Consider the following 25,464-nt stretch of genomic DNA (forward strand, 5'->3'; position numbering starts at 1 on the left):
TATAAAGGTTTAAAAATGTAGGAAGAGATGCCTGAATGTATGAAGAATAAGAAGAGTTTGAGTGAATTAAAAAATAAATGTTATGTTAATGTAAGATGATGTAAATAGATATGTAATTAAAATAAGTGTCAATATTTCTTTTTTTAAACTTAAAAAAAATAAAATATTTGTAATAATAATAATATCGTAGCCCTAACTCTATGAGGCCAAGAGCCCTGTGTTGAGTTGGGATACAACATAATGGAAAGTGGAATCGTGTACAAATTATAATTAAAAATGATTACGTCAAAATATATTTTAATAAACATTAGACAACACGCTTAGTAGTATATAAATATATGCAATATCTCGCAGCAGTCTCCTGCAATAGTCTTTTCCCTTAGACCAAATCCAAACTTGTACACCTTTCCTAAAAATGGGTTTGGTTTTGGAGAACTTAATATGTTCATTCAAAAAATTAAACTCTCGATATACCAATTGTAATATAAGGTAATTCAGAAATAAATCAAAATGGACAAAATAGGTTGTTCTATCTAACTTTTTTCTTGCTAAACGTTTTGTCTATTTTGACGTGCAACTGGCTCCAAGTGTCCGATGTCCGGGGCGCATATTCGTAAATAACTGACGCGTTATCCGTTCGGGATATTTCGGAATCCACCCCAGTAATAACCAAAATAATCAAAATTCTTTTAAAAGGCATTTATGGCGTAGCCGAGATAATACAATAAAAATGAGAATGTTTATGTTGTGTGACGTCAGCGGGCGCTTTGCAGACCAATTGCACAAAAAAAATGGCTTAAAATAAGTATTGCGTTTTTGTAAAAATTGACAAAATTGGTTTCATGAAAAAATTAAAATAACCTTAGATCTTTGGTTAGTGACGTAATGATCATTTCTTTGCTATCTTTTGCAATTAAAACAGTATTTATCATCAATTTGACCAATTTCTTTTTGTCTCCTTATCAATTGACCTCGATGAAGTTTAATCAGAGGACAAAGAACACAAGTATGAATCAGCCAAGTAATATTGCTCATAAACAACCCATAAAACAACGTTGAATGTTTATAGTTAAGTCGTGTACTACTGGGCAGAGTTAAACAAAACCTACGTCATACTTACCACTTAACAATAAAGATTATTATTTTTTAAATATGTAGGGTGGTAATATACAGGGTGTTCATTAAACCCTGTCACACATTGGCACATTAAAATATATTTTTTGAACGAATAAAATTTAAAAAAATAAATTTTCAAAAAAAGCAAATGGTTGCTTACTTCTCCAGGGATAAAACGAGGAGGAGGAAGGGGGGAGTCTGACACGGCGCCGCGCTCCCCTGCAGAAGTAAAAAATCATTTGTTTTTTAATATTTTATTTTTCAAATTTTTCTTTGTTCTAAATATTTTTATTAAATATGCTAATATGTTTTCTTGCCCATACTGATCATTATGGTTTCGGATGTGACAGGGTTTAAAGAACAATCTGTATAGATAAAAAAATATTTGTTACTAGTTATTTTCCTCCTGATTTAAGTATTTTCTTGGCAATGTATCCTATAGGATACATATCGATGATCTAGTAGACGAACGTGGTAATGTGGAACTTCAGTCCTACGGGAAATTGGATGCAAAAAATGTTTTCTTGCGCGCGGTAAAAATTAGAGTATTCAATTGTACGGTTAAGTCACTTGAAAATGAACGAAAAAAATAATAAAAAATATTTGAATAAAAACGCAATACTTTGCAGGTCGTCTCTGGTTTATGAATCAACAAATGATATGAGAGCTCAAAATTACTTTTCAATAAGTATTTGAATTTATGAAGAGTTACTATGATATTACCATTGAAATATAATATATAATGATGATACTCTATACACATCCGAGCTAAGAAGTCGTCCCCAAAGAAAAGGGAATAACCAGCGGAGTCACGTCATATCACGTGGCAAGCAAAACACGTAGTACAGATAAAAGCGCGGACTGTTTAAATCGGTCTTCTGTAAGTTCTATTCAGTATGTTGCTCCCTTCCGCATACGCGTCACTACTCTTTATCGTTTCACTATACGCCCGACTAACTGAGAACAGAGTAAACGGTGCACTTAAATCGACCTTGGAAAATAAATGTTTGTCACAAGAGGAAAAATTGACAGTTCACAACGGAGTCCCGGTCACGTCCCTGATGTATGGGAGCGAAGTATGGACTTGGAAAAACAGGGATGAAAGTAGGCTGAATGCTGTCGAAATGCGATCTCTCAGGCGAATGTGTGGTAAAACTATGTTCGATAGATGCACGAATGTTGAGATCCGTACATTTTGTAAGGCTGAGACAAGCATTATCGACAAAATCAAGAGAGGAGTTCTGCGCTGGTTTGTACATGTAGAACGAATGGACAGCGAAAGAACGGATAAGAATATTTACAATGCGAGTGTTGATGGATGCAGAAATAGAGTCAGACCGAGAAAGACATGGCATGACCAAATCCAACAAATACTTAAAGATGGACATGTCAAAAGTCAGAATAATCGGCGCGCGTGCATGAGAAGATGTATGAATGTAGAGGAAGCGAGATCTGTATGCAAAGATAGAGTGCTGTGGCGTTATATCCTCTCTGCCTACCCTTACGGGGAAACGGCGTGATGGTTTGTTGTTGTTGTATTTGAGCAGAGATATAATTTTTTCGACTAAGTTATTCAGACATGTGAAACAATAGAAAAATCTTATTATTAGTGAAATTAGTAAATTAGAAGGGAATTTAGTCTAATACGGTTGCTAACCGAATTTAACAACAGCTAAGAAGTCGGTTTAAATTCGTGCTCTTTTGTTGGCGTCTGGCGTCAGTGTTCGCGTTCAGTCAGTTCAGTCAGTTCAGTCAGCTCAGTGTTGAAATAGGTCTTTATTATGAGTCTTGTAACTACCGTGACCAATCCGAGCTGATTACGGATAGCCAACTTTCGCGAGTTTAGTTTCAATTTTAATTGCTTCGCCGATAATATCTTTCCGGTGAGGGCTGTTAGGTGTAACGACTTGCCAACTTAGTTTGACGCAGTCAGAAGACGCTACTAAATTGCGCAAATCGTTATAAAAACATCAAATGTCATAAACTAACAATTTTTCAGAGTCTAGTGTTTAAACTGATTACCCCTGGTCCTGGTTAACTGTGGTTATTATATCTTATTACGAAAGAAAATCATAGACATTTCCTTAAAGCACTGTGTACAGTTAAAAACATGTATAATCCGTGAGGCGAAACATATGGGCGAAGGTGTATATTTTAAATTCTGTAATGTCCTGCCGGTAAAACAACTTTGTGACTACAAATTGATTGTAGATCACTTTGTTGATCCGGAATATAAAAAAAGAGTTTCCCACACTCACAACACTAGATTAAAAACTAAGGGCTCCCAGTTTGTTCCTCGAATTAAAAATTACTTCGGAGAGCGAACATTAAATTGCGTTGTTCCGAGATTGTTCAATGATCTCCCACAAATCATCATTAACATGAAAGATCTTCAAATGAAAAAAAAAGAACTGAAGAAATATCATCTAGATACTTTATAGTGCCTGTTTGTAAATAAATTTGTAAAATTTAAATGTAAAATAAACCTGTCATAAAAAGAAAAAAAAAACGTGTCCCACCGAAAAGTCTTTAGACTTAGTGGGTAACAAATTATTGTATGTATTTTTTAATTATAAAATAAACGCTGCTCTGCAGCACTGAAACTAAAAAAATAATTGTACATTTAATTAAATATTCAATAAAATATCAATAAAAACATTATCATTCGCTGTTTTTAGTGCAAATTATGTAGATTTCACCGTAAATGGTCAACACAAACATTGAAATGTATTTTATTAACATTTTTTTTAGAAAACATGAACATAATACCAGTTGTACCCTTGAATGAACTTTAAAGTAATGGCTAGAAAAATAAGATACTAAAAAAATTGTATAAATATTTAATGAAACATTGTCAGTTTCGTTTCTTTGAGGGATGTATGTATCAAACGTTTTTTTTTTAGAATTTTTTGGAAAGAACCTTTGTATGGAGTCATTAACCGCGATAAAATAAAAACAAAATTGAAAAAAAATTGGACATTTGCAATTTTTACACGGTCTCAAATTATTCGTTAAGTACCTGGATTGATTATAGAAATATAATTGACTTTTTACTTTTTAAATCAGAAGTACATTGAGGAAAACGGTATTATCCAAAAGTAGGCATTCACATCAAACATTCATTGAATTATTTAGAATTTTCCCTCTCGTGTTTCTTTGTTGCTTAAATCTTTAAAACTATCGCGTTATGAAACGTAGGAAAAATAATTACTCAATTATTACGGCAGAAAATCAATGAATTAGTGAAGATTGTTTCGTCAGCGAAAATCAATAAAATAATCATGTTTCAATCAATGTTGATTGAGTTTTGTTGATCATTAATTAACATAACTTTGATAACAATTATTATAATATTAAGTCATAAATTATGATTTTCTTATGACTATTTGTCCTCTTCTCCGTTCTTTCCTGTTTATCTATCTCTATTGGCACCGATAAAATTTCCATGATTCATCAACAATCGGTTAGGAAGTTCATCCGTCGCAAAACGTGACATCGTCTTTATCGTCAGCTGCGATAAGCTTGCCGACCGTGATTCTGCTTTCCTTAAAACAATAACATTAAATTTAGCGTTATTTAATCGAGTGCTCGGGGCTAACTGCTGCCATCATACCAATACTCATATCGGCGGCGGTAGCAACGATACGATGATTATTGTTTTATCGCTACGTATCGTGAAAAAAGTAAACTAAATCTTGCGAACGTTTTTATTGTAGTTAAAAACGGATCACTTACGAAGTTTTCTTTTCCTTTCAGATGGATGCCAACTGTAGCGGAGGAAGTAGTGGCAGCGCCAGCGCGCCGCAAGATGATATCGCCACTCTCCGGCGGGAGGTCGCCACGCTCCACGGGGCCCTGCGCTTGCAGTCGGGAGCCCTAGCGCGCGAGCAGCAACGGGCCGGGGGGCTCGCGGCCCGTCTGGCGCGGCGGGACACGGCGCACGAGGCCCGGAGGGCGCACGCCGACCGGCAGGCCGCCACCCTGTTGCGGGCGCTGCTCGTCCTAGAGGCCAGCCTGCGCCGGGAGCAGACGACCATCGTCCAGAAACTCCAGACCAAGGACCGACAGATCGTCCGCCAGAGGGAGGAAATTCAGAGGCTCAAGAGAGAAAGACGAAGCCACTGCTCCAACTGCCAGCAACTTGTCGGCTTCACCAGCGAGCAGACCAACATCGAAACCGATCCCGAGTTTCATAGCCTCGATAGTGTCGAGACTCAAAAGATCTTCGAAAGAAGCCAGAGCTACCACGAGAGCCATCTACAGCCCTTCCAGAAAAATTCCAGACTGAGCAAGAGTTTCCAGGTCAAGAACGAAGTGAAGTATGGAAACACGAGTTCCAGTGAAGAAGTTTTCGAGACTAACGAAGTAGAAGAGGCTCAAGGCAAGGGAACGTACGTGAAGAACAAGCAAGTTTTTGTGAGAAAAGATGTAACTAGGAGGTCTAGGAAATTTTCCGGGAGGAGACAGAGCAGTGCGTACTTGGATTCCGTTCAAAAGAGGCAAAACCGAAGCCAAGCAAGTACTTCCAGTGCTGATGATGGATCTCAGTCTGATAAGAACTCCAAATTATATCACCTGGACGGTGATGAAAACTGTGATATTGGAGAAGAGATTTCTAAAGATATTGAAAGGGCTTCTAATAGAATAGACGAACTCCTCAACAATGCCAATAATTCTAATCAGTACACTATTAGCCTACAATCTCCGACTCGTAGAAATGATTCCCTGAGTGCCAAAATAGACAACTTGCACGGTATAAGGAAGACTTGTTCGAGTGACGAAACGTCTTATAATAGCATTGTGCAACGGAATAATGTTGATACAGATATGGTTAAAGTTTCTAATGGTAATCCGGAGAACCCTTGGTATACAAATGTTAGTGATCCTGAACTTGAATTGGAATGCCATTACGGGACTAATTCGAGGTTAGCGCAGAGTAGATCTATGTCTGCTGATGATATAATATCTGCATCTTCTAATGCTAAAAGCAGTAACGTAGCAAATAATGCAACCTTTGGAGGAAATAACCTACTCTTTGATTCACCCGCAACTTCATCTAATAATGAATCTAATAGTGATAAGGAAAGTAATCTCCGAACAGTAATAAAGAATAAAAATTATCAGTGTACAAACAAACCTGGCTTAAAAAATTCCTCAGCTAATACTAACATTTATGAGACTTGCAAGTTTGATAATGAACACAATGAAAACTGGTACGCAAGTGCTAGTGATCCCGACGAAGATCCGTCTTGTGAAATTTACAAAAATAATCCTGTACTGGAATGTGTCAATCAAATTCTTTTGCAGAATTCTTTGGATGAAAACAGTAGCGACAGCCCGAGACAGTACGAGTCACCGAGTCCTAAATCTTCCACTAAACGAGTTCAATTCTCCACCCTGAACAGTATATCATTTGACGAGAGTGTAGGAAAGAATGGACACGATTGTGCTAAAACTTATCCGAGGGATCTTCAAAGAGCTCCCCAAGAAAGAAGAAGTGCTAACAAAATTGTAAAATTCAGCCTAGAAACCTCTTCAGAACATAGTTACGAAGTCCCCATTCCCAATGAAGCTTTTAACTACGAAGTTCAAAGTATATATAGCAATGATTATGAACCCATAATAACCAAACCGAACGGTGCGGGTGGAACTGATTCCAAAATTACGCCCATTCCATTACCGAGGACGATAAATCATCTGCATAAAGGTTCCAATAATGAAAAAAGGAATACCGTAGTAAAAAATATGGCCAAGAGTCTAGAAAACAAGATAAATGGCAATCATTACGTGGATATGGATCCAAAGTTTGTTAATCTCCCCAGTGCTCTAAACAAGCGTAAAGTACCTCGTGTACCACCGGCTCTTCCTCCCAAACCAAAGAACCTAGTCTCCAAATTTAAACTGACGAATGCCAACCCAGGCGGGTTAATAAGCCTGCCGGGAAATGGAACCACCGCTACGAACTCTGATCCCGTTGCATCGAACCAACGGACAACTGACGTTCCGAGCGCAAAAGGAAAGAATATTCACAACACCAGTGGTTCTATCAAGTCCAGCGTTTCCGGGGAGCCTGATTATTGTTCCATTTCAGAGATAAACGTTCCAGTAGTCAGCAGCGGGAAACGGGGACTTATCTCCACCGAAGCTACGGTGGAAATCCACACCGAGAAGTTCTCCCAAAATATCGCCGAAAAACGGTCTCTGCCAAAACTGGCTACCATATCCAAGATTTCTCCCAACAAAATTTGCGACAAAGATATTCCGAAACTTCCGCAGGTCACTGAAATAATTATACCCGATGATGAGGACTCCGCAGCGCCGCAAAAGGCCACTCTGGAAACATACGGCACCAAACCACCACATGCTCTGACCACATCTAATAAGAAGGATCATAGAAACTCTATTCAAATGGGACATTCTGTTTCCACCATTCTCACTGACATTAAGAACAGAAGTGTCAGTATAGAGGATGTTAATAAGTGCATCATGTCTACAGATATGAACAGATCTTTTTCTAACGTAGTCGCCCCGAAGACAAATTTTCCAGTGACAGAAAGAAGTTCCATTCGGATGGCAGAAAAATCCCGCATAGATCTGCCCATCTTTGAAGCGGTAGAAAATGAATGTGAAAAATTTGATCTCTCGCAAAATTTTGAGGAATTTAAAATAGACGATTGCGAATTCACAAACATAGGAGCTGAAGAATATAGAATCAGTTCCAGTACAAGTGACGCTAGTAGCACAGAGAGTGTAACGGATGAAGCGTCTCTTAAAGAAACTGTCAGGTTAAAGGAAGCATTGACTGTGAGAAATCCCGCTGATGGACCTTATAGGATCGAATTTACCGCGGAAGATGACCTGAATGCTAAGAACTTAGCTTTAAACGCCGCAAACAACGATACCTCAAAGTCGTCCTTAAAGATCTACTCCAAAATGTCAAACAAACCTGATCTTTTGTCGAACATCGACGCCGTTGAAACGGACTCTGTTCGCTACTCGGATTTGGAATCCAGTAATTCATCCAGCAGTAACTGCGGATCGTACAACACTGTGAAATGCGAACCGTCTACATTTAATAAGGAAATAAAACCAACCAAATCCGAATCCAAAACTTCTCTCCCGTTTGAGTATTTTCTGGAATCATCCGGACTCAGTAGCAAGTCCATCCTCACTCCGTCTAGACCGCCGAGTTCTAATCACAAGAGTGTCCAGAAACCTAAAGATGTCAAAATGAAATCCAAAACAACATACTCCCTCGGCAGAGTGACTCCGCTTTACGAGAAATGTGGTCCTAACACAGCCATAAAATATTTCGAGCCATACTTATGAAAAACAAAATCGATTTAATGAATGTAAATTTAATGTAAAGCCTAGCTGTGCGGGCACATAGTTTTTCTTTGACAAAAGTTGTTATTTTTCAGTTGATTAAAAGGTCAACACTGTTTGAAATATTAATTATATAAAATGTTTATTTTTAATTGTACACCTTTGTCAAACTAAGGACTGTACTGGTGGCAATCATTACGGGTCGGCTTTCAACTGGAAACTTGTCATATAATTGAGTAAATTTATCTACAAATCGTTCCATTGAAAAGGACACTCGATGATCATCGCTACAGCGATAAATTCAATTAAGCATATGGTGCAAACCCTAGTCATACTTTCAACAGACAACGCAATGAAACTAACTTTACGACAACGAAAACAAAATCGAAATCATATTTTGTGTACTTATAAGTAAATACTTGAGAGCATAATTTAATTGAAAATTGTTTTTATGATAACCTTTACCTACTTATTTATTAACAAAAATTGTTTTTTTAATGTTTATTTGTACATAATATAATAAATAGTTAGGTTAATATTGTTCAAATAATTCAAATAATTGTAGGTATTATTTTACTGAAGCCACTTTGCCCAAATTATTTAATATTTGCTCTATATCTTTAATTATTATTAACACATTTTATAATATTTATATTTTAATAAAACAATCTAACTTAAAAAAATACAACGAATACAACGCGAGACTTCACTTGACAAACTTGAATTTTTGTTTCATTTTAAATCTCCCGCCAAGGTTTTAATGTTTTTTTCTAAAAAGCAAAATGAATTGAGAGTGCAATTTTTATTTTAATATTTTTAAATATTATTTGTAATATTGTGTTGAAACATTTGGATAAGGTAATTAATTTAATAATAATAAATATCAACTACAGTATAACATATTTTATTTAGCTTTATATGCCTCATCATTATAATGCGTAAATAAATTTGATATAAATATGCAATTAATAGAAGAACCACCCTAAATACGCTGAAACATATGTATGGATTATAACAATATTTTGTATGAAGATTTATGCATGTTAAATTGTAAGATATAATGTGTGTACAATTAGTATTAGGAAAATTGTTCTAATGAATTACAAATATACTATCTCTTATAAAAATATTCCAGTGTTTTATTGTTGACAACCAAGTAATATTATAGTCCTTAAAATAAAGCTTGATTAGAGTGACATTTGTTGGAAAAAGTGACGACATAACTTTGTAGTAACGTCAAAGGAGTTATTTATATTGACACACGAAAAATCATTCGTATCTGGCGTGTGAATTAATTTTTTTAATACATTGCTTGACACGTAAATCAACATTAATATATAAAATCAGCTTTAAAACTAAAAAAAACAAAATAAACCGAATTATTAACGGCGTTCTTACAAGGTTACATCATTTTGCAAAAACGTTAGAGATAGGACAAATTGATCGAATAAAAAATAATTCGTTTGATGTTGTACATGAAAAAAATATAAATGTCTCATTTTTTGGTGAATAACTGTGTTAAACACACTAAAATAGGCTTGTTTTTGCGTTTTTTACATCAATTTTCAGAAACAGAGTTTCATGATTGCATGAAATAACTGATAAAATCGATTTAATCAGTGATCAGTAATTTCCCATCACTAATGAAATTAGTTTGACAGCTGTCATTATAATCAAGTTATATTTAAGGACTATAGTGAAAAAAATTATGCATTAATCAATATTGTTACATAAAATAATACATGGTTTTTTTCTGTTACATCTACTTTTATATAAATATATTAACTAAATAGTTAACGTTATAACTGTAACTTTCCAAAAAAGAGACTAGCTCTTGTGCTTGGAGAGTGACATACACTGTTTTAGTTTTTATTATTTTATTTTATTCAGAAAACATACAGTCATACATAAAAAGTATTAAAAACAACGGTTTTCAAACAAAAAAAGACTAATTAAGTTGTTTATTAAATTGAAGTTATATTATTTTAAATATACAAGAGAAGAAAATAAAAAAATATGCAAAATAAAAAGAAAAACAGAAAATTATCCATTAAAACTAATTAAAATAAAATGCTGCATTTACTCCGGTTCAAAAAATTTCTTTAAAAATACTTTGAATTTATTTAGTGATATATTAGTTTCAATAGTTTTTAGTTCATTGGGCAGATAATTATAATTTTTGATTCCTTTGAAAACAAAACTATTTTGACCATGACTTATGTGGAATTTAAGAATTTAGATATTATTTTGGTATCTGAGTGACTTGTTCATTTCAAATTCGTTTATTTTTTTTCTTTGTAAATTTGTAAGAAATTTATTTTGTAAATAGTGTCTGTATGAATTAGTCGGCCTCGTGGTGTAAAGGTCAGCGCGTTTGGCTACCATGCAAGAGGTCTCGGGTTCGATTCCCGACATGGTTGATATGAATATTTATTGAAAAGGGTGTTTTCACACCAGAATATTTCACAGTCCCAGGACTGGTAGCTGAAGCGTAAGATTGATCATCTTACCTTCATGAAACAAAAATAATCAAGATAGGCTGCGATTGGTGTACCAATGCAGTGCCCTATGCACCATTAGGTGCGGAGAGGGAATGAGGATGACGATGTATGAACTTTAAATGATTTAAATGGATTTTCCGTACTGAATGTTGAAGGATAAATGGTCTAAACATTTAGTTATTGACAATATCAAAATAATATGGTAAAAAAAGTTCCTTTTTAAAATTAAATCAATGTGATTTAGAGTTTTATCAAATACATACTACTAGAAATTGCTTTAATCCTTACTATTATTATGGATAACTTATATAGCGCCATTTTCGCAATTCACAAAATTTCGCAAATCACGCATCGAAATTCACTCTAATATCAGAAAGTATACAAATTTATTTTCCTGTACTCTTCAGTACTTTAAAAATAACACATTTTTCAAGCATGGGTATTCTGTGCAGTAATTCACCACTATATTGGGTCTCCTAGCCTGTTATGGTGCAAAAATATATACTATAAGAGTGAATTTGATGAAACTTTGTCCTGATTAAATCAAAGTTCAATGGCTCTTGAAAATAAATATCAGAATACAAGTCAGAGAAAATGAAAACAAAACAGATTACTTTCTTTAGCATGGATTTTTTAAAATAAAATACCATTTAATAATGTAATTAATATTACTTTCGATTAAAAATAATGTTTTACCAAATCCATACATCGTAAAATGTCAAAATCAAAATTCAGCAATTGGAGGGATACAGGATATATAATCTTAAAAAATTATGACCTAAAACCTTATAAATAATGGAATGTTGGTATTTTATGTACAACAATAAGTATACTTAAAATGTGTAACCCTTTTTCCGCTTTGTAAGGTTAAAGACATAATCTATTTTGATAAAAAAAATAAAAAATATTTTAATATATATACGCGTATTCTGGCATTTTTTACACACACACACACACACACATATATATATATACATAATAAACAAATAATAAAGAAAACACGAATAAATAAAAATGAAGAAAATAAAACAAAAAGTGATGACATTTCAAACAGTGATAAGTTTTAAGAAATCAATGTAAAAGGGTCGAGAAAAAAGTGTAACAATAAATTGTTAAATTAAAAAAGTTATATTGTCGGCCGTCTATTGGCATGTAGAATAACCAATATCTAAAAATCGCTCTGTCGGTAAAAACTATTTCTGGTTCATAGACATCTATAAATAAGTAGCAAAATTAAATGAGCAGAGATTCACACCATTGCGCTTTAAGTCGCCGAGAGATGTCACTACGTATGTTTAAAAAAAATCTTCAAAAATTTGTTTTCTCGTTACAAATAAATTCCTACATTAATTATTTTTCCTTTTATTATTACTTTGTAACAAGTTTTACCGCAAATTCGTTGTATTTTTTTTTTTAAACGTCGCTGTTCGCATGTCCTGAATTGATTTGAATACATTTCTCTAGATATTATAAATCTTACACGGCATTATATATTATCAGCACTTGCTACCTAACAGCCTACCACAGTTAATTTTAATATCAAATTATATCTCTCTCACTAAACTGAGTATTATGAACGGTTGGAAGATTGCTTCCAAGTAATAAACCCGCCAGTACTCTGATTTATGATTGAACCAACAAAGTAAATAATTAATTAAACAGACGTAGGAACCTATCTTCATTCTACATAACATGAATCGAAAATGTACCTACCTACCCACCTACCTAGACCTATACATTGTATGATTATTAATTCGATTCGACATGAGGACGAATTATTAAGCTTAACAATAGGTAAGGGACCATATGTAGTAATGGGCCATGGGGAGAGTGAATCAATGACAATATTTATTTATTTATTTTACGGCACAAGTGCCTTTTACAATATAAAATATACAAAATAATGAGTTAGTTTGATATACGAAAAATTAAAAACAATATAAAAACGTGGGTATAAAAAGAAAAAGAAAAAGAAAAAGAAAAATAACAAGATATATTTACAAACATCTATGTATGTCAGCATACAAAAGGTATATAAAAAATATAAAATGAATAAACACCAGATCATTAGCATAAGCAGCTTTTGCAAATAATTCGTTAATCGTTACTATAGAACATCATAAAATATTTACAAAGAGATGATTTAAATTCACACAGACTCGAGTTAAAAATGTCGATATGAGAGGTGCATTCGTTTCCTAGTCTGTGTGTACGCGATATTGGTGAGTGACAAAGATAGTTGGTTTGAGAAGGGTGACAATAATATAGACTATTTTGTCTAGTTCTAACGAATTGGTATATTAGTATTTATTAAATCCAGGAGATCGCAACAACCGAATTTAGAATTAATGATTTTTTATAAAAATATTAGGTCAGTTATTTTCCTGCAATCCTCCAGAGTAGGTAAATTCAAAAAGTTTAACAAAGACGTGTAGTTGATTTGTTCTATAGGAATATGCAGTTAGAAATTAATGAATCTTAAAAATTTTGGTGTGATGGGGTAATGGGGAGGGGGGAGGGGAGTGGGGGGAGGGGATAGGAGGGAGTCTGATACACCGTCAACCGCACGGCCGCGCCCTCCTCGCTTCTCCCATGCAGAAGTAAGCAAATATTTGTTGTTTTTTTTTTTTTTTTTTTTATCATTTTATTATATAGGACGGAAGCTTTCCAATAATTTACCACAAAATCTACGTCAAGAAATAAATTACGGATAATTACAGACAAAAATTAAAGAAAAGCTTCTTGACATAATTAACATCAACTGTATTTTGAAAATAAAGATGTATGTTTAATATGTGCCTGTGTTTATAAATTTATTAATTTTGTGTTTTTATTTAAAATTTTTAGTGTCATATTTTCTCAATTTTGAAAAGTGTTTAATTTTTTCCATTTATTTTATTTTGCATTTTTTGTTTCTTTTTTTTGTTATTTTGTAAACTTCCCAAACACAAGAGCTAGACTCTTTTTTGGCAAGTTCAACCCTAAGTGTCCGCTTTTTTTACTGTATGTATTGTTTATTTATGCTAACAAAGGTTTTTATTAAAAAAAAAAAATAGTTCTATTTTTTTTTTTAATATGATAATATCTTCTTGCATATACTGATCACCGTGGTTTCGGATGTGACAGGGTTTAAAAAACCTTTGTATATTGGACCATAAACACCGCTATCACCTCCGCGCTACATTGTACTCGTATCTTGAATTATACGCCGGGATCGGAGATCCGATACAAGATCTGTAACCGTTGCCGATTTTTGTAATGATCCGATTCAAACTGTAACAGGTAAACATAAAGCGTGGAGGTGAAGCGTTGCGCAATTGGCAATAAATAATAATTTGCAGATCACGACTGGTTCTAACTTCTAGCCATTAACTGCGAACAGTTACCGAGGAACGGCTTATGCTCATTTCGTATACAAATACCGGTGCAGCCCGCCCGCGTTAAGATGATATGAGGTAAAAGTTTGATAAATAGATATTTGAACACGGTTTTTCTGTCACTTTATCGCGGATGCGTCCCCGATATTCCCTTCTCAAAAATGTTTTCCTTCTCTGTTGTCACAAATTCTTTTCTTATACAGGTGTTCTTTAAACCCTGTCACATCCAAAACCACGATGATCGGTATGAGCAAGAAGAAATATTGGCACATTCAAATAAATTTTTAGAACGACTAAAATCTTAAAAAATATAATATAAAAAAAAACAAATATTTATTTTATTATTTTTTTATATTTATTATTTACATACAATATTACATTTTAGTTATTTTAAAACATTATATATATATTTTTTTTACAGGACTCACCAAACCAATGAATATGGCTTGTCGGTAAAGATCCTTTACAATTAATCATATGATAGTCCTACATGGTTTTATAATAATAATTACTACTAACTTAAATATAGGGAGCGAAAAAAAGTACATGTAATTTATGCTTTCAAAAAAATATTTAGAAGATGTAAAAAAAAAGCAAAAAATAAGTGGTGATAACGCAATTTTAAGATAAAAAGTAAATAAATACAGAAGCGGAGTACCAAAATTTTAAACAGAAGTGTATACATATTTAATAGGCACAAAGCATTTTATTAAAAACATTATTTATTAACATATCCATATCTATATCTATATCTAAGTCTATATCTTTATATCATCCTCATCCATATCCATACATATATATACCCGTACATGCACACATACATATCCATATAAACATATATATACATATATACACATATATACACATACATACATACATATGAACATACATATACACACATAAACACCGATGAGAATATTACTTAGTTATAAATTCTATTTTATATGTATCTATATATATATTTGCTTTCTTCATGCTACTTTGTTATTGTTTTCTTATTTTTTCATTGTATAATTCTATTACGTCATATATATACAACTCAAGAAAAATCAAACTATTATTTTATTACGTTATTACAATCTACTAAAATGGATAATATTGCATTTTTTTTCATTAAGTGTAAGTAAATTTGTGTTAGTCCATTTAGTCAACATAGTAAGGTCTTCGTTTATGTCATTGTTTGTTAATACGTCCGTTTGATTTTTATAGAATAGTCCAATGTCGTCTTGATTGAGTATTTTTCATTCTAACGTCACCCTTCACTTCACGTCTTTCATAACTTGTTCGCACTGTACCCGTCCGAGTGCACGAAATACTAACCTGTAGATATGCGGAGATAAACTTTTCAGACAGCTCTTGAGTGGTGGATGTTCAAGTACTGTCGCCCGAAGCAAATATTATACCCCGCACGACCAGCCATAATTGTTCTATAATTCATTTTATGGATTCGGTTAGTGGATCACTTTTTCACAAAGTATCCTCTGAGGACAATATGCAAAAGATGGATATTGAAATATTGTTTCATATTGTCGCCATCGCCATTAGCTTTCCACACCTAATGGTGCATAGGACACTGTATTGGTACTCGAACATCGTTCTCGCATCATTTTTGATTTATTTATTTATTTATTTATTTATTTATTTACGCTTTATGTTTAAAATATACAGGGTATTCTTTGGACCCTGTCTCATCCGAAACCACGATGACCTCTTTCACAACACGGACTATCTCTTCGTTCTAGTAACGAGAGAACCCTTTTAATACCCTGTCATCGCTCTAATTTTCTTGCCTCCCAGTAGTAGCCGCTCGATTGTGGAATAATCTACCCACTAATGCTTTATTTACATTTAAGTCAAGATTGAAATGTCACTATCTAAATATTTAAATTATTCCTTTATCCTTCTTTTTTCCTTCCTATCCCCTCTCCTCTCTTCATAGTATAGTGTCAATTTTTTTTATGTATATTTATTTTTGTTAATCTTTGCTTTTAATTTTCGTAAAAAATTGCAAGATTCAATATGTCCGTGTATTTATAATTTTCTCAAACTGAACGGTTTGGGTAGGTAGGAAGAAATTGCCTTAAGGCAATATGCCCGCCCATAAGGGCACACTTTATATACATATACAATATATATACATATAATGTATATATATTGTATATGTATATAAAGTGTCGAATAAATAAATAAATGATCAGTACGGGTAAGAAGACATATTGGTATATTAAAAAAGTATTTAGAACGAAGAAAATTTATAAAAATAAAATTTAAAAAAAACAAATTGTTGCTTACTTCTGCAGGAGAGAAGCAAGGGGGACGCGGCTTTGCGGTTGACGGCGTATCAGACTGCCCCCTCCTTTTTAACTATTTTATTTTTAAGATTTCTTAGTTTAATCCAGTCCTTGTCTACAAAAATTAGGACAAACTTAAAATATTGTTTATAGTATTTATTTAAGGTCATTAATATACAAATACTGTTATTTCTATTTTTATATATTTTAGTATTTTTATTTTATTTTCTACTGAATACGTTTTGTAACTTAAATTATAAAAATAAAACTTTTATTTTACTGGTCGGTTGGAAAAAATAGCCATTTGCCAATAAACCCACCAATTTACAATTTATTCTTTGCACAAAAAGTAAAATAAATAAAAAAAATATTTTCGTCCGCAACAAGTAATCAAACATGCTTTAAATAAAAAACTTCAAAATAAGACTTATTTACAGACAGAAAATTAGATTTTACTTTATAGATTAGTAATTAACACAACGAACTTCCCATTGTAACATATTATCCAAATAACAAAGTAGCTTCAATCTGTAACATAATATTAAATTTTCCGTATGAAAAACAGAATATTTATATATAGAATTTTTTTATGTGTTCAATTACAGGTTTCCGACGAATATACTTCAAGTTTTCATACAAATACTCGCACAGGAAATTCGGTGTTACCTTAAAGACAATTGAAGATAACTTTTCTAACTTCCATTGTAATAATTTGGGCCTAGACGTTATTGTAAAAATACATTTTGTCCAGCTGTAGCTTTGATACCTTGCCGCCAGGCGCTACAGTGGCGCTACAGGTGAATCAGATTCAACAATTTTGTTCAAATTATCAGCGGCAACAGCCAGTTGAGACAGAGCCTTCGCCGGCCGGGTTGCTGCTGCCGCTCAGAGGATCGACGCGTCGCGATCTTTCGTTTCCTAACTTAAAAACAGTCAAATTAGCGCCGAGGGATATAAAAATATGACACAAAACGCCCCTGTTTTGATTGATCTCCGAATCCGCCATGTGAACAAGTGATTTTTGTGAGATTTAATCCGAAATCTTAATGTTTGCGTGTTTGTTAAACTGATAACCAGCGAAGTGTAACAAAAATGAGATACCTTTGTAAAATAGCAATGTGCATTTAATTGTTGCAACAAAATTATAGACGTATAATTGAAAGGTGCACTTTAAATTAAATGTCAGTGTGTGTGTTGTGAAATAAAACATAATAATAGCTAGCGGACTACTAGTTTATCGATATTCTTTAGTCGTGATTAAGATAATATATATAATACATGTATAATAATTTATCGATTGGTCTAGATGTAAGTGGTAAGCGTGTTTTATCGATAGTCTAGTTTAAATTGTAAAAAAAACTTGATTTGTGTTGTTTTTTATAAAATAATTAACCAAGTTAAGTGCGTTTGCAATTCGTGAGAAAACCTTGGAAAAAAGGTAAGTCTTGATTTTAAATCATTTATTTTTAATTAGATTTTTTTATATTGTATTTGTAGGTTTATTGCCAAATTCAAGACAATATATTCAATCCGACAAATAAAATAAAGGGCGTTATTTTTTTTGTTTAGTACTGCATTTAAAGTTGCGCGTTTGTGAAAAAATAAAAAAATATTATAAAGAAATAGAAAAATGTGTATTTAAAAACATCATTGTCATTCCCCTTTCCGCAACCAGTGGTGCATAGAGCACTGCATTGGTAAAACAAATGCAGCTTAGTTTGATAATCTGTTGCATGAAAGAAAAGTTATCAATAACACTCTTAAAATGCCAGTCCAGAAACAATAAAATATCGCAGCTTTAAAAAACATTTTTTTTTTTTATTGAATAGAAATATTTGCGTTCTTATGATTTAAATAAAGATTTAGTTTTGATGCCCATTTTTTACGAGTTGTAAACAACTGAATATTATAAAACGGGAATCAAGTTGGGTAGAGTGGGATTCGAACCACGGACTTTTGAGCCGTAAGTCCGAGAGACTAGCCAAGGGACCCCAACCCGATTCAAATTTAAAATCAGTATTAAAAAAAAAATAATATTTATTAAGTTTTATAACATCTTAAGAACTAATATAAACTTTTAATAACATGACAACTTTTTTATCAAAATTTCTCAATAACATATTTTTATATAAATTAATTTGAAATATTAAGATTTTTTCTATTTCCTTTACTTCTTCTATTTGCTTCAATCCCTTGTACAATGCGTTTTGAGATTCTGTTTTTCTCCTCATTGGTAATCTTATCTTTTTTTTACCCCTTGTTTCATATGTATGACATTGTTGGTTAAATTGTATTGTTTTGAAAGGAATAACCCTTAAGCCTCTATTTAGAGGCTTGTCAGCAGGTGCGAAAGAGGAGGTATGGAAAAGGGTTATGGAAAATACACCACAACACCCAACACGATTGAGAAGAAAACCTTTCTTGGATTTGTTCTTGCAACTGGCGGGAATCGAACCCGCGACGCCAGTTTCACAGTTGGCCGTCCAACAAACTGCGCCACGGCGCCGTCTAAATTTCAAGTCCATCCCGCTAGGGATCGAATCCAGGACCTCAAGAATGGTAGGCGAAATCGCCAACCTCTACACAAAGAGGCGGTCTTACCTCCACTCGATTTTCTTATTCGGGAATTTTATCTAAGAACAGCTATCGAGTTGAAAACATTTGTCCAGGACTTTTGCATTTCACACACATAACTCCATTCTTCATTCCCATGGACAAAGAGGAATGAAAAATAAAACATGATTTTATATGGGAAATATATAGGATTTTACATTATTTATAACAGGAAAAAGGAAATAGAAGGTGAGGACGAGAGGTGGTCAATTTAAATTGATTAATTTTAATTGATTTATTACAATATTTGAGTTTGTCCAAATGTTCGCAGACAAAAGACTGGATTTTACCCCATCGGGAGTCATTAAGATTAACAAATTACAACAGGGATGGAGAATACCTTGAATAAGGGTATATGGAAGTCTAGGCATTTACAGGGCTTATGACCTGTCATTGGCTGGTTTAAGTGGCCACTTTACACACTGTGTAACATTCACCATTTTTCCTATATTTGAACATCCATATTTCTTCAATTCTTCCATTTGTTGATTTTAGTGAAGTTAAAGAGCTGAAACCCTTATTGTTGTAAAGAGATTCATCTGACTGAATTATTTCACATACTACGCAACGCCTGAAAATAATTTTCCAATTTTAAACTTCTTCTTGGACCAGTTGGTTTCATTACAATGTTTTAGTCTGAGAGAACAGGTCATAAGCCCTGTAAATGCCTAGACTTCCATACTCCCTTATTCAAGATATTCTCCATCCCTGATGTAATTTGCTAATCTTAATTGATTTATTTATTTAATTCGCATAAACGCCCGGAGGGCTTTTACAAGTATGGTACATAGATTGTTTGATGTATAAGGGTTTAAAAATGTATGATGAGATGCCTGAATGTATGAAGAATGAAAAGTGTCTGAAAGAATTTAAAAATAAATGTATAAGTTACTGTAAGGAAATGTAAATATATATAGATTATGTAAATGTACATAATAGTTTATATTAGTTTTAATATAAGCTAACTTAAGAAATAAATAAAAAAAAATAAAAAAAATAAATAGATAGAAGAATAAAATATAGCATTTAGTACATTCAAATACATATTCCTACATATAACTAGTAAGAAAACATATTTTAAAAATACGTGTCTATACAATGATGACATGATACACATACATATTTTAAAACATTGAAATAAATTAATATACCCAGACAGAAAACCTTTTTTTTAAGATACGCTAGTAAAAAATAAAAATTCTAAGTGTTGCTAAAAATACACTGTTGTATGCGGGAAGCAAATAAAATTATAAGCAAACCATTAACATGCTTTGAAATGCTTTAAAGCATACATCTGTTAAAAATGACTTTGCAAAATTTACGTCAAATGAGTTAATAAATATTAAACGCCAGTTAATATTTTCCACTAAATTATAAAAAAATATTTGTTCTATAAAATGAAGAGAAAAAAATATGATCATTTCAGTACTGTTCAAATTAAAACACGTCCTTATTATTTTTATTTTTTTTTATTTTATAAATTTATTGCATAAAATAATCATACATATTTAATAACAGGGAATCTGTAAAAAACTAATTAATATAAAATTAAAACGGAGTGTTCTCTGTTTATGATAGTCCCCATCTAACATGGTTCAGCCTGTTCTAAGATGGAGATTTTTTTATCTTTTAGAGCATAAGTAGTCCTATACAAAACAATAACATAAAAAAACTAAAAATACTTAATTATAAATGCCTAGCTAATCAAATGTAAGAAATTAAAAATCGTAATTATACAAATATAAAGCATACATACAGGTGTTCTTTAAACCCTGTCACATCCGAAACCACGATGATCAGTATGGGCAAAAAGACATATTAGCATATTTAAAAAATATTTAGAACAAAGAAAAGTTTTAAAAGTAAAATATTTAAAAAAACAAATGGTTCCCACCTTCTGCAGGGGAGAAGTGAGGGGAGCGCCGCGCAGTCTCAGACTCTCCCCTCCCTCCTCTTCGTTTCTCCCATGCAGAAGTAAGCAACCATTTGCTTTTTTTGATATTTATTAAAAAAAAAAATTATTCGTTCTAAAAAAATATTTTAATGTGCCAATATGTCTTTTTGCTCATACTGATCATCGTGGTTTCGGATGAGACAGGGTTAAGTGAACACTCTGTATGTGCCAGAATACATGTTACTTAAACATAAATACTATAGTATTAAATATAAAAAATAAATAAATTATAAAGCAATGAATTACATAAAAATATAAATAATATGTGTACCAATTATATAAAGTACTACGTTTTTTTATTTACATATATTTTTTTTAAAATCTCTCGCTACACTATTTATATGTGCAGTTATTTTTATTTTAATATTTGTTTTACATTTTGAGTCTTTTATATTTTGCAATAAATCATGAAATATTTTTGGAGCAATTACATTATATTGCTTTTTACCAAAGGCCGTTGATACGAATGCGGCAATACAGTTAGTATTACTATAAAACACTAAAAAAACTCTGTTTCAATTCAGAAGCAAGTAGGTCCACATGGACACTATTATAGTGGATCGTTGTGGACTTACCTGCATTTGATATTTATCAACTCGAATGATGTTCAATAGAGCGAAAGAGCATCTCTATAAGCGGGATCGAATTATTACGCATAGGGTACTTACTACTAGTTTTTTGCATTAAAACAAAGATGACTTCAGTGCCTCGATTATGAACGCTATCTTCATCTGTATATATCGAGACGGTATACTTAACTTATGTACTATCTGTGTCTTACCTCGGTATGTTCTACCTACTTGTCGTATCGACATCATATGATCGAAACAAGCCAATGGAATGAATGCAAACAATTAGTCCGCGTTCCTAACGTCATTAAAATTTAAAATGGTTCTTATTTATATTTTAAACAGGCTTCTTTAATAAAAAGTGCTCACTTTAAAGCGATTATAAACTCCAATAAATCCCAATTCAAGCAAAAAATGCTCGCTTGAACATGAATTTTGCATGAGTTTTGGAAATCGCCAAGACGGTACGCTTAGCGATCGTCTGTATGTTTCTATCAATCTGTGCTGATCGACTACAAAGTCGGCTCCTATGACGTCTCGATACATACACTCGGAAAGATAGTAAAACAGATGGAAAAATATAATAACTAAAATATTTTTCTGACGCATATAATCTGTGTCTGACGCTAAGATACTCTCATTTGTTGATATGAGAGAACCTAGCGATATTACTTTCACATCTAGGCGTTCGTTTTATTAAAGTGACAGTTATGTCGGAATTCAATTCGACTTCAAAACATACTTATTTCTCTCTAATATTTTGAATAGGCTTTTAAGAAAAAAAGCGCTAACCTCAAAACGATTTAAATTTTTCATAAATCATAATTAAAGGAAAAAGTGCTCTGTGGAACAAAATTTTTGACACTTTAAATGCGTAGATAAACGTATCGAGGGGTCCTGGACTCCTCGGTATAAATTGATGTATGGGGGGTATCGATACTATACCTTTGTAGTCGGTCGGGAGACTTTTATCTTCAACTATGACGTCATACTGAAGCTATGTCATTTTAGAGCGTAGATATTTGTACCGTGACGTACGCTTCCTCTTGATTCATATCGATGTACCTACCCAAAATTTGAAGGTGGAGGGTCGGTAGTATATCTTTATAATCGCTAGAGGGAATTTATCTTCAACTATACCGTCAAGGTGCAGCAGGTATGACGTCTTTAAATTCCCATCATAATCGAGGCCCAGGTTTATATTTCATCTAAAAAAAGCATTTTTGTGACGAAAAGGGGACTTCGTTAAGCGGTAAAAAGTGTTTTATCCTCTGAGGTACAGATATTATAAAACAATATAAGGCGACCTTCGTCGTGTAATGGCTTAGATACTCGGTCCACGCGCGGAAGGTTCCGGGTCCGATTATCGGCGAGACCATAATAATTAAATGTGATTTTCCCAAGCCTTAATGTTTACTGTAATTCACCACTGTAATTAGGCCTCCTGGCTTGTTGCGGTGCAAAAAAAAACAAAAAAAACAACGCCAATGCTAATTCTCTTCCTCATTACCCGACGGATTAAACTCTCTCATAAAGGCAAGCACGTGGTCTAGCACATGTTTTATAAACATTATTCCAAGTGCCTGCCTTGATTTATCGTTTCAAATCAAAACCGTGCCAAGTCCATTTTGTGCGTATAAAAACAATAATAATAATAATAATCAAAGTTTATTAACAAAAATAACAATAACTTTATCATTATTTATATCACTACAGAGATGGGTAGAATTTTTGTTTTCAAGATTATGGATATTCGAGCGTTTACAGGGCTTATGACCTGTCATAGGTTGGGTTCAAGTGGCCACTTTTATGTAGAATTCTACAACATTCCCCATTCCGCTTATTAGCGAATATCCATATCGGTGACATTTTTTGGTTTTTGTATATATGTCATGAAACAAGGAAAGCTTTCGCTAGCGCGTTTGGAGCGCCATCTATGTATTTGATATTGAGGTTAAGTATTAAAGCAAATTACTTTATTTATGTAGCTAAGACTCTATCCGAGTTAAATTAATTACTAGTAATCGCCTGCAGATGACTCTGCAGAATTGTGTGTGTATAAATATGTAAATATATATACACATACCAAAAATAATATTGTGTAATAACTTTATCTACTACATAAACACTTAGGTAATAGATTTTTCTGGATCATGTCTACTCTGCCTAACTAGGTACAACCTGTTTTAAGGTAGACATTTTTATGCAAAAAATAATCAATAAAATTACTACCTACTTGTTAATGTACCATATAGTTTTACAATGTTAATTAATTATTTAGGAATGTATTTTGAGTAAATTTTCCGATTTTTCTTGACCTAAATACAGTAACCATTTTTTTTACAAATTTATTAAATTGAATCCCGGCGCACCACAACAGGCCAGGAGGCCTAATTACAGTGGTAAATTACATCACAGAGCACCCAGGCTTGAGAAAAATCACTTTTTTTTGTGTTCTCACCGGTAATCGAACCCGGAACCTTCCGTGCGTGAGTCAAGCGTCTTGACCACTACACCACGGAGGCCGCCAAATTTTTGTAGACAAGGACTGGATTCAACTCCCTGGGGAACTGTTTATATTGACATATTACAACAGATATAAAGAACATTTAAGAGAAAGTAATATAGAAGTCCAGGCATCTACAGGGCTTTTTTTTGTTTATTTTTTTATTTTTTTTATTTTATTTTAATAGTATAATTATACATTTTTACAATTTAAAAAACATTTCAGTTGCTATATATTTACTAAAACTAAAATCCCACCAAGCCACTTTTTGTAGCTTGTTGGTGAAGATTATATTTATACTAACTTAATAATATTATTTACATTTATAAAAACAATGAATAACAGATAAAAATTAACAGCCGGAAAAATCAGAATAAACACGTTTATACAAATAATAATATGTAAATTTATTTTTTAAATACAAGAAAATATATGAAAAATTAAAATATTTACACCTAAGCTACTATTCATATATAAACTCTTGATCGAGATGTCACTCTCTTATTTTGCTCTTGTTACAATGTGAGTTAAATTTAAGTTATTTTGGTAATAAATTAAAAAATCTAGGTGCTAAATATTTAAGAGTTCTATTTCCATACTTTTGGGACTACCAAGCCATCATTAGACGTGAAGCGTGTATTATAGATATGTTTGAGAGGAAACTTAAATGTATTACTATTACATTGTTCCAAAATGATGCAAAGCCACAGTAGTCCTCGAACAGGCAGAGTTTTGATTGTTTTGTACCGGAGATCATTATTACTTCTTTGTTCGTAAATCTCTGCAGGTACAATTCGCTTAACTATAGAATACTGTAGACCCTGGATCATTTTAATATTAGTTTTAGTCGAATGTCCCCACGACTTTATATCATATCTTATTATTGATTCTACCAAAGAAAAATAAATAATTTTAAGAGTGATTTTAGGCAAAATAAAAGATAACTTATAAAAAGTACTCACAAGAGTCCACAATCGATCACAAAGTTTAAATATATGACGATCCCATTTAAAATTATGATTAATAAAAATACCCAAATACTTATACTCTTGATATGTAAATGGCTGATTTAAGTGGCCACTTTACACACTGTGTAACATTCACCATTCTGCCCATATTTGAACATCTATATTCCTTCAATTTTTTCACCTGTTGATGTTTGTGAAGTTAAAGAGCTGTAACCTTTATTTATGCGGGTAAGATTCGTCTAA

The 25,464-nt window shown here is 32.7% G+C and overlaps 2 protein-coding genes across 5 annotated transcripts in view; both read left to right on the forward strand.

Moving 5' to 3' along the window:
* Positions 1 to 8,826, forward strand: part of LOC148283027 (uncharacterized) — a 161,863-nt gene extending 153,037 nt beyond the window's left edge. For all 3 annotated transcript variants that reach the window (XM_088224210.1, XM_088224211.1, XM_088224212.1), the window contains one exon: positions 4,873 to 8,826. In XM_088224210.1, coding sequence (XP_088080336.1) covers positions 4,873 to 8,445 — 3,573 coding nt within the window. In that variant the 3' untranslated portion in view covers positions 8,446 to 8,826. The remainder of the gene's footprint in view (positions 1 to 4,872) is intronic.
* Positions 8,827 to 17,393: 8,567 nt separating this feature from the next.
* The window catches only part of LOC148283028 (uncharacterized), a 358,248-nt gene continuing 350,177 nt past the window's right edge, over positions 17,394 to 25,464 (forward strand). Inside the window, exon 1 of one of the 2 annotated variants that reach the window (XM_088224213.1) lies at positions 17,394 to 18,049. The gene's annotated coding sequence lies outside the window, so the exon portion shown is untranslated. The remainder of the gene's footprint in view (positions 18,050 to 25,464) is intronic. The other variant, XM_088224214.1, reaches the window with a different exon arrangement.

This window comes from Micrasema longulum, unplaced genomic scaffold, assembly GCF_059751315.1.
Source record: "Micrasema longulum isolate JH-2025_06_02 unplaced genomic scaffold, ASM5975131v1 h1tg000271l, whole genome shotgun sequence".
In the NCBI taxonomy this organism is placed as follows: Eukaryota; Metazoa; Arthropoda; class Insecta; order Trichoptera; family Brachycentridae; genus Micrasema; species Micrasema longulum.